Source organism: Bubalus kerabau, chromosome 6, assembly GCF_029407905.1.
Source record: "Bubalus kerabau isolate K-KA32 ecotype Philippines breed swamp buffalo chromosome 6, PCC_UOA_SB_1v2, whole genome shotgun sequence".
In the NCBI taxonomy this organism is placed as follows: Eukaryota; Metazoa; Chordata; class Mammalia; order Artiodactyla; family Bovidae; genus Bubalus; species Bubalus kerabau.
The window spans coordinates 117,411,145-117,426,715 of record NC_073629.1 but is presented as its reverse complement, the minus strand read 5'-3'; the positions used below and the strand labels follow the sequence as shown (position 1 = coordinate 117,426,715).

Below are 15,571 nucleotides of genomic sequence, written 5' to 3'. Positions count from 1 at the left end.
CAGACTGTGACCCCCAAAGTTCTGGATGGAGCTTTGCAGTTACAAGCCTTGTCCCCACTGTGAAGCTCATAGCCACAGAAAGGAAGCCCAGGCTTTGTGCTCTGCTTACCTTGGGCCATTTTGTTTAGCAAAGAGGAAAGTTAGAGCCAGACCATCCGTCTGTCCCTGCAGGCTGGACTGCATGCTGGTACTGCCTCAGGGAAGAGTACATTCCAGGCTGGATTAGATGATCAGGGGCAGGTGGGCTTCATGGGACTCAGACTGTGTTGTTTTATTTTTCCGTCAAAGAAGACACTTAGAAGTTCCTTTGGAGTCACAAACTGAGTTGAAAAGTGAAGGCAGAATGTATGTGCTCCTGAAAAAGTGGACATTGTCTTCATTTTATGAACAGAGAGAGAGCAGGGATTCCTTCAGAGAATTTCAGGTCATGCCCTGAAGTGCCATGATGTGTATTTAATAGACTGTAAATTATGGGGCTTATTCTGTCTTGAAGATTTCAGATTAAGCACACTGGACTGTGCATTTTCAAAGTATCTTCTTAATTAGATTTTCAACAGAAAAAAAAAAAAAAGGTAGTGTTATACCTGGTGGATGAATGATGAGATTTTTGATTACTGTGAATTTCATATTTCACATATGCTGGTAGTTACATCAGTCTTTCTCAGGAGCTTAAATGAGAAATTACTCCTCTGCCTCCCCTAAGCTTCAGATCAGCTGTCTACTGGTACATATCTTTCAGATTTCACCTTTGGCCTATATGTTGCAGTCATTTAGGGTTTTACTTTTTATCAATTAATGTTTTAAAGATTTTTTTTAATGAAGATCATTTTACAAACTGTGTATCTATTTAATTTTGTCTGCGCTGGGTCTGCGCTGATGCCAGGGCTCTCTAGTTGCAGTGAGCAGGGCTCCCCTTGGGTTATGGTGCACGGTTCTTGGCACCGTGGCTTCTTTTGTGCAGAGCGTGGGCTCTACGTGCACGGCCTCCAGGAGTTGTGACGCACCAGTTTAGCAGCCCCTCGGCGTGTGGGATCTTCCCGGACCAGGGATCGAACCTGTGTCTCTTGCACCAACAGGCAGATTCTTATCCACTGCGCTACCAGGGAAGCCCCTAGGGTCGTATATTGTATCTCATGCTCTCTACCCTCTGCTCTATTCCGCAGTGAAGGCACCTCGCGAGATCCACGTGTCCGAGGTCACAGAGAACAGTGCCAGGCTGCACTGGGAGAGGCCCGAGCCCCCCAGCCCTTACATATACAACCTCACCGTCACCTCGGCCCACGATCAGGCCGTGGTTCTGAAGCAGAACCTCACGGTCACGGCCCGTGTCGTCGGGGGCCTGCTGCCCGGGCAGACTTACCATGTCACGGTGACCTGCTCCCTGAGGTCTCAGGTCAGAGCCATCTACCAAGGCAGCTTCAGCACGAGTAAGTGCAAGGTCACCTTAAGGACAGTCAGTACCCCTCTCTGCACAGGATATCAAACGGGGAGGCCAAGGGAACAATTCCGATCCACTGGACCTTGTCCTGAAAAACAGCAACAAGGTTACAGTGAGATCCTGCACATCCTGGTTGTACCCAACTTGATAAATTAACAAAACGGAAACTGGGCAACTATTGTTAACTATTACCCTGCCTTTGGGGTCCTGGGATACTTGATGGAGGAAACCTGATCCATGGGGCCCAAGTGTAGCCACTTCCCAGGGAGGAAGAAATATGCCCGCAGAACCTGGCTGGGTCTCAGCCACCTGCCGTGCCTGAGTTTCCGTGTTCAGTGAACGGAAAACCCCGAGTGGCGCTCCATAGGGAGTAACCAGGGAGCCCTTGGAGTTTCGCCATCCCAGGACCGCGGGACATCTGCAGCCCTGCAGAAAGGGCACCGGCGTGCCCCTCCCCTGGGCCCACAGTGTCCTGCTCTGCCCTCTGCTGTGTGGGCCCCGTGGTGCCTGTGCTGCCCCGGGGTTTGCCCTTGCCTGTGCTGTCCCGGTCTCTGTTCAGTACTCATGCCCCACCCCCCAAGTTCTCCTGGACCCTCCCCCCTTAACCCTGACTCTTCTCCACCCCTGCTGCTCCTGGGACGTGGAGGGGGAGGCTCCTACTCTTTTCTCCTGGGCCGGTATCATTCACATCAAGGAACCATGAGTGAGGATGGGCAGTTCTCATCTGTTACCATGCAACGCAGAAAGATGTGAGTCCAAAGACCATTCAGCCCCAGGGCTCTGTTTCCTAGGACGGAAACAGCAGAAGTTATGTGGAAACGGTGAGGACCTGTTCCAAGTTCAGAGGTTTTCTCTGTTTGCTTGTTGAGATGAATCAGATGTGTAGACAATAGACAGGAGTCGTGTGTGTAGAGACTTCTTGGGGCTCTGTGTTTCAGTGGCCCACCCTTACCTAAGACATGATCCAGAAAATCAAGCCTGCCTCGGTCTCTTACTTTTCCGAGTTACTTACTAGGGGTGAATCTTTTTCTTTTTCAGAGAAAATTCAGCCTCCACCTCCACAAACAGAGCGATCAGCCTCTAGTGCAACCATCAATCTAGTGGTGAGCGCAGACCGGTTGGCTGGGAGTAAAGCAGGTGAGCCGTTGAAAATCTTAGGTGCGTTGTTGCACTAAGAAAGCATTCTTGGGACTACGCTGGCGGGTCCAGTGGTTAAGACTCCGTCTTTCCACGGGAGGGGTCATGAGTTGATCCCTGGTTGGGAAGCTAAGATCCCACGTGCTATGTGGTGAGGCCAAACGTTAAAAACAAAAGCAGAGCTAAAAGCAGAACTCCACGGCCCATTCACACTTAAAAGGAGAAAGTCCAGTAAATTATACTATTAAAAAAAAAAGAAAGAATTCTTCCAAACAGTTTAATTTGCTGGGGTTCTAATCCTCAGACCAGGAGGGACTTGTATGGGGAATGTTCTAAAGTGGCTCTCTGTGGTCCATCCTGGTCTTAACTTCCATATTCCAAGTTCCAAATGGTGACTTACCTTGCCGGTCCCGAGGTTCTTAGAAAAAGCTGACCGAGGGCAGCTTTGGGGGACTGTAGCTAGGAACTCATGAGTCCCTTAGTCATTTCCCCGGTGCCTCATCTTGGGACTTGAGTTTATTTGTGGTCTGTGATGCAGCACAGCATAGGGTTTCATCCACTCAGTGATTTAATTTAATAAGAAACGATTCAGAAGAACACGAGACAGCTCAGTTTGGAATCCATGAAATCCGGGGGTTTGGAAGTGACTCACGGAACTGATGCTCAGGTCCCAGTTCCTCAGCATATACCCTGGCTTAATCTAGCCTGCCCTTCTCTTGGGCCTGAGCTGAGCATGTGCATGTTCTATGTGAAATCTGTGACAGGTTAAGACGTGTTTCTGGAAGTGACAGCTGTTTCTTGTTTTTGTTCCTGGGCAGTGGAACTCTGGGCAACCCATAACCTCTCCTCCAGGGGAACGTGAGCTGTGATTGTTCATCTGTGGGAAACTAGTTATTGAAATGGCCAATATGCTTTGCTTAAGAGTATTCTGCCAAAGATACTGGTATTAATTCCACAGTCAAAATTCCATGGGATTTAGATATCTTTTTGGTTTATAGACCCCAAAGCAAAGGGTTTCCACTAATTATGGGGACAGTTTGCTAGTTTTGAATTAATATGTTGGCTCCAGAGGGTGAGATAGTTAGATAGCATCACTGACTCAATGGACATGAATCTGAGCAAACTCTGGGAGATGGTGAAGGACAGGGAAGCCTGGCGTGCTGCAGTCCATGGGGTCACAAAGAGTTGGACAGGATTTAGCCACTGAACAACAACAACCTATTGGCCCCAGTCAGGAGGAGGGAGGTGTATTTCTTTACAGAGTTTGTTTCTGTTATGGATTAGGGCGAAAGGCATTTCTTGGGTGCTGAGCCGCTTTTGTGGATCCTGGATGTACAAGCAGCTGTGCTTTCCCACTTTGTCCTGTATCATCAGAAGCAGCGGCACACTCATTTTTTGAGCTGTGAGGATTCCCCATTTTACTCTTTCCATTGCAAGTTTTAAAATGATCCTTGTTTCTCCACCTCACCCTTTTTGTAGCGTCTGTATCCTAGCTCTGCTGCTGCTGCTGCTGCTAAGTCGCTTCAGTTGTGTCCGACCCTGTGCGACCCCAGAGACAGCAGCCCACCAGGCTCCCCCGTCCCTGGGATTCTCCAGTCAAGAACACTGGAGTGGGTTGCCATTGCCTTCTCCAATGCATGAAAGTGAAAAGTGAAAGTGAAGTCGCTCAGTCGTGTCCGACTCTTAGTGACCCCATGGACTGCAGCCCACGAGGCTCCTCTGTCCATGGGATTTTCCAGGCAAGAGTACCGGAGTGGGGTGCCATCGCCATCCTAGCTCACCTGCCTTTAAATGAAACTGGGTGGCTTCCTCCTCCACACCTCCATCTCCTTGGGCCTGCTTGGAAATATAGGACTTGGTTCTTTTAGTTGTTTCTGGAGGAGTCTTGTCTGTTACTAGAAGAGTATTTTATTCCACTGATGGACTTTCCCCCTGTCCATGTATACATGTGTATATCTACATCTGTATTTTCACATTTATCTATCATCTCTTAATTCAGCCATAACCCATAATGACTTTTGACATAAGGAGTTATTACAGAGAAGATAATAAAGTCAATACAGGAATTATGAAACTATTACATACATAGATGTTTAATGAGGGTCAACAAACCAACTACTTATAAAGCTGCATAACGTTTCAGAATAGTTTATATTTGGAAACAAGTTTAGGAATTGGTCTGTGATAGAGGTTGTTATTCAGCTGCTAAGTTGTGTCTGACTCTTTGCAACCCCATTAACAGACACGCCAGGCTCCTCTGTCTCCCCCGGAGTTTGCTCAAACGTGTCCATCGAGTCGGTGATGCCATCCAGCCATCTCATCCTCTATTGCCCCTTCTCCTCCTGCCCTCAATCTTTCCCAGCGTCAGAGAGCCAGGTGTGTTTCAGGCTCCTCTGGCCTTTCCAAGTTCTTTCCTGACATAAATGTATGGGAATAACTCAGAAATTCATGTTACATTGGGTAATTAAGTTTCAACTTCTTAAGAGTTGTGTTAAAAAACTTTATAAAAGCTTTCAATGTTATGACTTTTAACTTAGACTAAAAGAATGGCAGTAAGGATGTGGCATGATGGTTTGAGATGTAGGAGGAAATTGAAGTCTCAATGCCTCTGTTTTTTTTTTCTTTCTTTTTTTTTTGAAATATATTATTGAAGTATATATATTTGGAGTCATTGAAGTATAGTTGAATTACAGTTTACAATGTTGGGTTGGTTTCTGATGTACAGCAAAGTGACTCAGATATACATATATATTCTTTTTCATATGGATTATTATATGATATTGAATATAGTTTCCTGTGCTAAACAGAAGGGTCTTGCTTCTATTTTATGTGTAGTAGTTTGGATCTGCTAATCTCAAACTCCTAATCTATCTCTTCTCCCTTGCCTCCTTTCCCCTTTGATGCCCATCAGGTTTGTAGGCTTCTTTTCTATGTCTGTCTGTAAGTCTCTGTTTCATAAGTTCATTTGTATCATATTTTAGATTCCACATATAAATGATATCATACGATATTTCTATTTCTCTGACTTAATTCACTTAGTAGATCATCTCTTGGAGAAGGCAATGGCACCCCACTCCAGTACTCTTGCCTGGAGAATCCCATGGACAGAGGAGCCTGGTGGGCTGCAGTCCATGGGGTCGTTAAGAGTCGGACACGACTGAGCGACTTCACTTTCATGCATTGGAGAAGGCGATGGCAACCCACTCCAGTGTTCTTGCCTGGAGAATCCCAGGGATGGGGGAGCCTGGTGGGCTGCTGTCTATGGGGTTGCACAGAGTTGGACACGACTGAAGCGACTTAGCAGCAGCAGCAGCAAGATCATCTCTAGGTCCATCCAAGCTGCTGCAAATGGCATTCTTTCATTCTTTTTTTTTTTTTTTTTGTGGCTGAGTCGTATTACATGGTGCACATACACCACATCTTCTTTATCCATTTCTCTGCTGATGGACACTTAGGTTGCTTCCACGTCCTGGCTATCGTAAATACTGCTGCCGTGAACATTGAGGGGCATGTCTCTTTTCAAATTAGAGTTTTTCCAACCCCTTTGATTTCTGCTCATAATCAAAGGGCCATGGATCAGCTTTTGTCTCTGCTCTGGGGGTTTTCTGCAGCCCGTAGCCCACCCAGCATGGTGCTTGAGTTCAGAGAAGCCATAAGGGACCCACTAGGATTTCACCAAAGATAGGGGTCAGGACTGATGACATTCTGACTTCAGAGTCCCTGAGATCTGTGCATATTGTCGCCACTCGTTGGTGACTTCATAGAGTGTGGAGAATGTGAAACTTCTAGAAAATTTGATGCTTCATTGAGAGAAAATAATTGGGAATAAATTGCACAGTGAGATTTGGGGATGTGTTTGGTCTTCTTATGTGTGGTCCAGAAGGGATAAGAATATATAAACAGTGTTGAGTTAATATAAACAACACAGTCTTTAAACAGGCATCTTGCTGGGCTGTCTTGTTTTTTAAGACTGAATCACAGATTCAGAAGTAGGAAGGTATTCTCAGTCCACACCTTCAATGCTTAGGTCTCCTCTCTTCATGTGACAGAGAGTAAAGAGATGTTAAAACCGGGGCTTGTGTGTGGTGACGACTGGTAGTTAGATTTGTATGAACCCAAAACCTTTCTCCTTCCTTCTGATCTGTACAGAACCCTCAGCCCCAGGACCTGAGTGCTGTTTCACGTGTGTGTGTGTGTGCGCAACTATGTGTATTTCCCCCCAGTGATTCAAGTCAGTCTGAAAGTATAAATTACTTGCTCTTCTTAACAAGCTTCTGCATAACTGATCTCTATCCCACAAGTAACAAAACAGTGCTGTGCCTGGAGAAATCACTTAGTAAACATTTGCTTGTGAACATATGGAGTTACACGCACACACACATACACATACCCTGTCTTGAAAGCTCTTCTTGAATTAATTGGGTATTTACTTTAGAATGTATAAATTCAAAATGCATAAACAGATCAGGAGATGAAAGCTTGCTTTCCTCCCTCCCAGTGCCTCCCTTCCCTCTCTCCCATATAATTAAGATGTTTTAGAAACTTCTCCAGGGGGTCAAACATTTTAACAATATTCATGTTTTGGCAGAAAGGAAAAAAGAATAACAACAAATCATTGTTTACAAGTAACTTTACAAGTACAGTAACTGTATTCTTCCTCTGTAGTTATATGTATATTTGACATCTAAATGCCAATTGCCACAATATGCATTCTTTCTGCAAACCTGTATTTTCTAGACAATTCAGGCAAGTATCAGTTTTAAAGCCAGCATTTTTATGTGAACATAAATACAGTTTGATTCTTTTTGTTTTTTGCAGCACCAGTTTACTAGAAACGTGGTTTGTGCTTGCAGAGATGTGGCCCTTTCTTGTATAGTAAATGCTAGACGCTTGTGTGCCTTTTTTACCTCATGAATAAAAGATTTACTAGGTTTTGATTCTGTCTTTAGGAACTGAATTTTGTCATAGTTAGCCACTCTGGGTTTGGGGAACATGGTGACCAGTGTTTGAATCTGTGCAGGAATCTGTGGGCCAAAATCCTGTGAAATGAACAAGTCTCTGATCCGTGGCATCCAGTGAGGGGGAGGAAGACCGGACAGTACTGATACCTGAGTTTTCGTTGGCGTTTGTTAATGTTCGCCACTTTGGAAATTCACATTTGATAGGTACTTCTTTACCACAAGTGTGACACAGGCCCAGAACGTGAGGACACCCTAGCGAAAGGATTCTTTGTCTCCCCTGATGAAGCCTAGCCCTGTTTTGCATGGAGTGTGAGGTGTGGCATCAGTGTGAGGTGGAATGTGAGTAAGGCAGCAGTTTGAGACGAAGGTTGACCACAGCAGCAGACCGATAGCATCATTACTGACGAGGATTCCAGGCTTTGCAGTCCTACACGATGCCATTCTATTGCACTTTGTTTAAGACGTATTTATTTATTTATTTATTTTTAGCTGTGCTGGGTCTTCGTTGCTATGCATGGGCTTTCTCTAGGTGCGGCACGTGGGGGTCTGTCCTTCCTTGCGATGTGTGGGCTGCTCATTGCGGTGGCTTCTCTTGTTGCGGAGTACAGGCTCTAGGTGTGTGGCCTTCAGGAGTTGTGGTGCATGGGTTTAGTTGCTCCGTGGTATGTGCAACTTTCACCAACTGGGGATTGAACCCAGGTCCTCTTGATTGGCAGGCAGATTCTTAACCACTGGACCACCAGGGAAGCCCCATGATTCCATTTTAAATGGTTAATCCTTTTTTTTTTTTTCTCAACAAACTATAACAAGCCCTGTGAAAAGAAAAAAAATCCCCACCCACTTTTTGCTTTTCTCAGCATCTAAAAGAAACACACCCACTTTTCTGGGATGCATTTGCTGCCTGAAAATGGCATTTAGTAGCAATTAAATGAATCTTCCAGTGATCATCACAGTCTTAAAGCACAGACTGCTAGGCATTTTTGTAGGGTGCTTCGCTCCTGCTGGTTTGGAGGACACTGCATTTGTATTACGTTTCTGTCACCATCTGTCTCCTGTTTCTCTTATTTTTGGCTGAAGAAGCCTTGGAGAGATATTTTATATGCATATGATTAGTAAAGCAAAGACTCTGAAGGTTTCAAACAGCAAAAAAAAAAAAGACCTCAGAAAATTTGCTTTTTTAGTGTTATAGAATGAATCCTAAATTATTGACCTACCTACGTATGAAGAGATGTTTCAGTGCAAAAAGGAGTCAAATGACTAACAAAATCTGTAGCATTCATTTTAGTTACTCTAGAAATTAGCAGTCTGTAGAAATGACCATGTTTTGTCTGAGCAGGCATTTCTGGGTCAGTTACACAGCTCAGAAGAAAAAAAGTTCACCAATGTTTTGCTTCCTTTATTGATTCTAAGATGCACAAATTTTCCCACTGCAGTACTTCCAAAATGGAAATGTGACTTGAAGTTGATGACACATTGTGTCTTATTGGCAGCATTTTCTCTTACTTAGCGGAATATAAAACAATCATGCATCATAAAATTAAGGTATCTTAGATTTGATGAAATCCAGTATTTGTGTGTTCTACCATGACTATATAGTGTTGGCTGCCATAAAATGATGTGATGTGGAAAATATATGACTTTATGTTGATAATAATGTAAAGAATGAACTTAACCCCACAAGCTGAGGTACGTTAAATAGCTACAAACACTTTCTCTCTTGGTTGAAGAGACGCAGCCATCTTCAAGGCAGTGTGTTTACTGCTGCGTGAGAAGGTAGCTAAGTCAGCTACCATGTTTAAATCATGAGGGGTCCCCAAGGGCATTTGGCATTTTTTTTACTGTGAAGCATAAAAGTCTTATGAAATGATACTTTATTGGTCAAGACCTGAAACTACATTTAACATACAGCTACAACTACATTTAAAATAAAGTCAAAAATGCAGAAAATATTTCCTTGGTACTTCTGAGTCAATACTCAAAATATAGACGTGGGAAAGTTTTATTCATTCCACCAGTTGTATCTGCTTCAGAGGTTTGGAAGCACTTCACATTATGTCAACAGTGTCTGGTCCAAAGGCAATTAAACCTTCTTGTTTTGAAGCCGTTAAACTAATAAGGAACATAATTGCACGTATTTATATCTGTACCATAAATACTTTCCACTCCTCTTAAGCCCCACAGTTTTGCTTAAGAAAGTACTTAAATATTGATAACTTGCTGGCTTGGAAAATGTCAAAGATGATGCCTTTAAAAATGCTACTTTTAGACACTGTAGAAATCTCAACTGATTTTTGACAAGAATTTCCACTTTAACATGTTTTCAGTTTTAGATACCTTTTTCTAGTAATAAAACAATAGATACTCATTGTTAAGAATTCAGAACATACAGAAAAATGTTAGAACATAAAACCTCCCATTTTGATGCTTGAGAACCTACTGTGGATCTCCACTCAGTGCTCTGTGGTGACCTAAATGGAAAGGAAATTAAAAAAAGAGGAGATATACATAATCTATGGCTTCCCTGGTGGCTCAGATGGTAAAGGATCCACCTGCAATGCCAGAGACTCGGGTTTGATCCCTGGGTTGGGAAGATCCCTTGGAGAAGGGAAAGGCTACCCACTCCAGTATTCTGGCCTGGAGAATCCCATGGACTGTATAGTCTATGGGGTCACAAAGAGTTGGAGACGACTGAGTGACTTTCACTTTCATACTTTTCAGGGTTTGATCTCTGGGTGGGGAAGATCTCCTAGAGAAGGAAAGGGCCACCCACTCCAGTATACTTGGCCAGAAATCCCGTGGACAGAGCACCCTGGCAAGTGACATGTCCATGGGGTTGCAAAAGAGTCAGACGCAACAAATATGTATACTATAGTGGACTCACTTTGCTGTACAGTAGAAACTAATGCAACCTTGCAGAGCAACTATACTCCAATACAACTTAATTTAAAGAAATGGAGAATCCCAGGATTTTGTCTTTGGATACTACTGAGGCCCATGTTAATTTATTTCTCTTGGTTCTTCAAGTGTCTGTGTGTCCAGAGTGGTCGTGTGCTGATAGTTCATTAGTAAACCTTTCAGGTCTTAGCAGCAACTCCTGCTGGAATAAAGGCTATAGAATGCAACAGCTGTGGTTTAGTGCTGGAGAGCAAAGGTGAAGATCAAAGGAAACTGGAAAAGCCAGTGGGTCAGGGAACAGTGTCCTACTGCAGGGCTGCCTGCAGGCTGGGCATCCTCGGGTCTGGGAAGACTTATCTGCTTCAGAAAGCACAGTGGAGTAGGACCTAAAGAGTGAAACACGGTTGGCCAGAACGGGAATGCACTTTGAATAAACAACGTGGAACCAACCTGGGCCCCTGGGGGACGCTGTAGGGAAGAAAGAGGAAGGGATGCGGTGACCATTCGGCCAGGTTCCCACACTAATGGGGACCCACTGCTAAACAAGGGATGTGTGTTTGTGGCTGAATGGTCTTACTTTGCTCAGTCCCCTCTTTCCTTAAAACCAGGCCTTCTCCCCCAGTGCTGGCACTTATAAGAGGAGGAACATTGGTTTTGTGAGTTATCATCACTTTATCCTGGCCTCCTCAGGTCTTCAAAAAGCTCTGGGTTGCATTGCTGGCCTTCTGGGCCTCTGAAAAGTCTGCAACTCAGAGATGCTGTAATTGTGGGGCCACCTTCCTCCTGCAGGGGTAATAGCCTCCCCAAAGTCACCAGGCAGGGTCTTAGACCAATTCTGAGCTTCAATCCTGTGCCTGTAAGTCTGCTCCATTATGGCTGACCCAAGCTTTGGTTTTCTATCTGAAGACCCAGGTCTTTCCTTTAACTTCTTGGCATCAACCAGCATTTGCAGAAGCTCACCACCCCTGCCACTCCTGCAGCTGGGGAGAAGGCCCCCAGAGATGTGAGCCTGGTGTGTGTGTGTGTGTGGAGAGGGGAGCAGTGGTTCACACAGGTAGTTACATAAACAAGTAGTGTTGTCCACTCCAGGGGCTTTGTTTTATGTTTTTCAAATTTTCATTTAACAGTTGATATTAATATTAATGCGTCTCTTCTCCCAGCCCCATCTAGAGTTTGCCAAAAAAACTCTGTAACCAGAAGTTTTACTGTGTGTGAACTGTAGACTTTTCTCTCCAGGCATGGTGGAAAATGTGGCTTTCACTCTGCAGCTGGGCTGTATCAGACGCATGCATTTAAAATGCATTCAAAACATAAAAGACTTCCTTAACTGGCAAAAGAATGCTTCTCTGTCTTCAAAATAGCTTTACTAGGTGACATTTTCACTGTTGTGAGTTTTACATCAGTGTTAGCACTTCTTTTGGCTTGTAAACTTTGGCTGGTCACAAAGTCAGTAGCTACACACACACTTGTGTGCATATACACACGTACTCATAAAGGGTTTTCTTTTCCACTTTGACTTTTGTTTTTCATCAACTTGGCTTGTAGTGAAATGGAGAGTCTTGTTTTTGAACAATGTTCTGACAGAATTTAATTGCTATTTTGCCAAGGAGTAGAAAACTCCAAGGTTTTAAAATTTAAGTTGCTTCTCTGGGGGTTGAGCATTGAAAGAACCGTAGACAGTGATTGGAAAGGGGAAAACAAGTTCATTTCGTCTGAAATCATCCGATAATAGTTGCCAACAGTTGAGATTCCAAGTGCAGTCTGTGAAGCCCTTTTATTGATAGGATTGTATTTATTGCTCTCGAAGCTGTAGGTGAGTATTATGTCCCCCTGACAGTATGGATATCGAGGCTCTGGGGGGTAAAGGAATTTTTCCTTCTGGAAACGCTTCTGCTTTCTTTCTCTGACAGCACTGGGATTAGACCTTCAGCTCCTCGTGCGAGGAGCAGAGTCACTGACACATCTGCATTAATCATCTTTCCCCATCTTGTTCCTCAAGATATATGTAAGTTGCCAAAGGACGGCGGAACTTGCAGAGAGTTTGTATTAAAGTGGTACTATGATTCCGTAACTGAAAACTGCGCCCGATTCTGGTATGGAGGCTGCGGTGGAAACGAAAACAGATTTAATTCGCAGGATGAATGTGAAAAGGTTTGCCCTCCTGGTAAGTGATTCTGATCTTGTGTTCGTGGTTTTTGTAGATAAAGGATCCAGGCCAAGCATTCATCTTTTAAAGATGTTTAATGATAATGATGCTGATAGTTTTGAAAAAGAAGGTAAACTGGATTTTCGGATGAGGAAGTTATACAAATAAAATACATAGTATTCATTTTCTGAGTTATTATTATCTCCTAAAAGCATTTTTGCCAATGAGGAAACATATGGCTAACCACTCGTCACCCTTTAGAAATATTCCTAAGCTGCTGGGACTTCCCTGGCAGTCCCGTGGTTAAGACTCCATGCTTCCACTGCAGAGGCTGTGGGTTCAACCCCTGGTTGGGGAACTAAGATCCCACATGCCACCCTGGTGGCTAAAAAAAAAAAGAAATATTACTAGGTTTCTGGTATTCATAAATATTGTAACAGAGATGATTATTGGGAAAATAATGTAATGAAAAATAAATAATGACCTCTATATAGTCTGTGTGCCAAGTCGCTTCAGTCGCGTCTGACTCGGTGTGACACTATGGACTGGAGCCCACCAGGCTCCTCTGTCCATGGGATTCTCCAAGCAAAAGTACTAGAGTGGGTTGCCGTGCCCTCCTCCAAGGGATTTTCCCGACCCAGGGATGGAACCCACGTCTCTTACACCCCCTGTATTGACAGGCAGGTTCTTTACCACTAGCGCCACCTGGAAGCGCCTATATGTATAGTCTGTGCTCAGTCCCTTCAGTCATGCATGACTCTCTGCGACCCCATGGACTGCAGCCCACCAGGCTCCTCTGTCCATGAGATCCTCCAGGCAAGAATACTGGAGCGGGTTGCTGTGCCCTCCTCCAGGGAATCTTCCCGACCCGGGGATCAAACCTGGGTCTCTTGTCTCTTGCACTGGCAGGCGGGTTCTTTACCACTAGCGCCACCTGGGAAGCCTCTGTATAGTCTATTCATCTTTAGATAGTCCTGCTTCCTCTAAATAATAAAGTTGACAGCAAGGCCATCTGATAGCTCTATCATGTTAGGCAAGTTGATTGATAATAAAGTCACAACAGCTACACAGGGAGTCTGGGGCCAGTGCCGAACGGGAGTGTTGGATTTGCTTAACGGCCAGGCAGGTGATACCAGGAGATAGAAAGGGCTCAGAGGACACAGAGAACCCTGAAGTCCAGGCCAGGAAACTCCAGGGGAGGTGTTGAAGGAAACGAGCTGACGAGTGAGATTGATGGTGAAAGCCAGAGGCCATGGACCATTTTCACGAGAAACGCGATATTCTTGCGGGTCAATCATGTGACTTTCCCCCCCTCTTCTGTCCTTCCATCCTCACCCCCTCCCCACCCCTCCAGTGCCCATCAAGCAGCCCAGAGTTATCGCCGCGATGGGGACCTAGGCGTGGCCGACCAGCGACACATACCTCTTGAAGAAGAAGGAGTCAGCCATCGCCGTCGTCTTTGTAGGAGCTCTGGGTGTAGATTCCCTCGCACTGTACCGTCTCATGCTTTGATTTACACCCAGACTTGGGAGGAAGCCTCTGCCGCGTAACCTATCAATATGGTGCTACATGTGTCTGTGGACCTGACCCTCTTCGTCTCCGGGCGATTCCATCATACACTCTGAACATTGTGTAACCGTTACCCACTGCTGGCGTTTATGTGAACGTTCCTATAGACTCAACTTCCCTCTGGAGTTTCACGTTATGCCTCTTTCAGGCAAGTGTAAGATCTAGAAAATAAGCCCCTGACTTCACAGCTACCCTGTATACTTCTGCTTGGTTCGTTTTCTCGCCTCTTTATTAAGCATGACTTTAGATGGAAAGCCTGTGTATGGAGAAGAAACAAGAATCCAGCTTTTTCATCCCCCCCGCCCCCAGTCTCCTGCAATAGATTTCAAGCTGATTTTCTTTTTCTAAAGCTTCTAACAAACTAGTTAGAAGAAAGCAAAATCCCTTAATCTTGGCGCACTGTTGTGGGACCAATGCCTTAATTAAAGAATGAAAAGAAAGTCACGATAGAGAAGATTTGTTGGCATTCCTCTAATGTTGTGTGTGTGTTAAAAAAAAATTTTTTTTTTTGTGCGGGGGGGTTTAATTTTAATTTTAAAATTTTTAGGAAATTTATACAAAGGAACTTTTTAATAAAGTATATTGAAAGTGTGGGTTTGGCGTTCTTGGTTGCGTTGTTTCTATATGGCATCTGTCGTCAGAATCTCCCCAGGCCGGGGGAACTGGGCCCTGTCCAGGTGCATAGTCTTGCACACCACCCTGTGATGTCCAGTGAAGGGCAAAGGTGCTCTATCAGACAGAGCGTGGGAGACCCGGGGGGTCCAGCCCACCTGCCCTCCAGCGCTCCATGACCAGGTGGATCACAGTCCTTGCTTAGGGCCCCTGGAGTCTCCCTGGTCTTAAGAAGCAGCCTGGCCTTCACGCCCACCTCTGACTTGCAGTTGTGTCCCAGAGACGTGACCTCCCCCACTGCCTCTTTAAGATAACCGTTTCATGGGGGCTCTGTTTGCTTCCATCCAGTGGCTGAGAAGTGGGAGGTCGCTGGCCCAGGACTCCCCAGCCCCTTTCAGGAGTCTCAGACAGACCATAAAGTATCTTTTTCCTTTAAAGACCCCCTTTCTCTTTTCTTTAGAAATAACACAAGAAACAAAGAAATACATATTTAGGTGTTACCTCAATTCCACTTAGGAAGGAAAGTGAATTTCTATGATGAAGCACAAGGACACAGGCAAGGACTTTTGGTAGCGTTCCTTGGGTGGGGACAGAACTGCTTTATGTAAGACGGGGGATGGTCTGTCAGTTACTCTGTTGATGGAGGTGAGAGAGGACGAGTCAGCGCTTGTCACGAGCCATGGAGATGGGTGGGGAGAGACTGGGCGGTCACAAAGACCCCTCACTTCTTGTGATTTCCACCCAGATCTTTAGGTGCAATTTCTAAATTCACCAATGCACTCAAAGCGAGCACATTTGCCTAGCACCTGGAGG

The 15,571-nt window shown here is 44.9% G+C and overlaps 1 protein-coding gene across 1 annotated transcript in view; it reads left to right on the top strand.

Moving 5' to 3' along the window:
- The window catches only part of COL6A3 (collagen type VI alpha 3 chain), a 90,676-nt gene extending 75,942 nt beyond the window's left edge, over positions 1-14,734 (top strand). Inside the window, exons 41-44 of the mRNA XM_055586546.1 lie at positions 1,164-1,427; positions 2,477-2,575; positions 12,431-12,595; positions 13,932-14,734. Coding sequence (XP_055442521.1) covers positions 1,164-1,427; positions 2,477-2,575; positions 12,431-12,595; positions 13,932-13,975 — 572 coding nt within the window. The 3' untranslated portion in view covers positions 13,976-14,734. The remainder of the gene's footprint in view (positions 1-1,163; positions 1,428-2,476; positions 2,576-12,430; positions 12,596-13,931) is intronic.
- Positions 14,735-15,571: the final 837 nt, after the last annotated feature.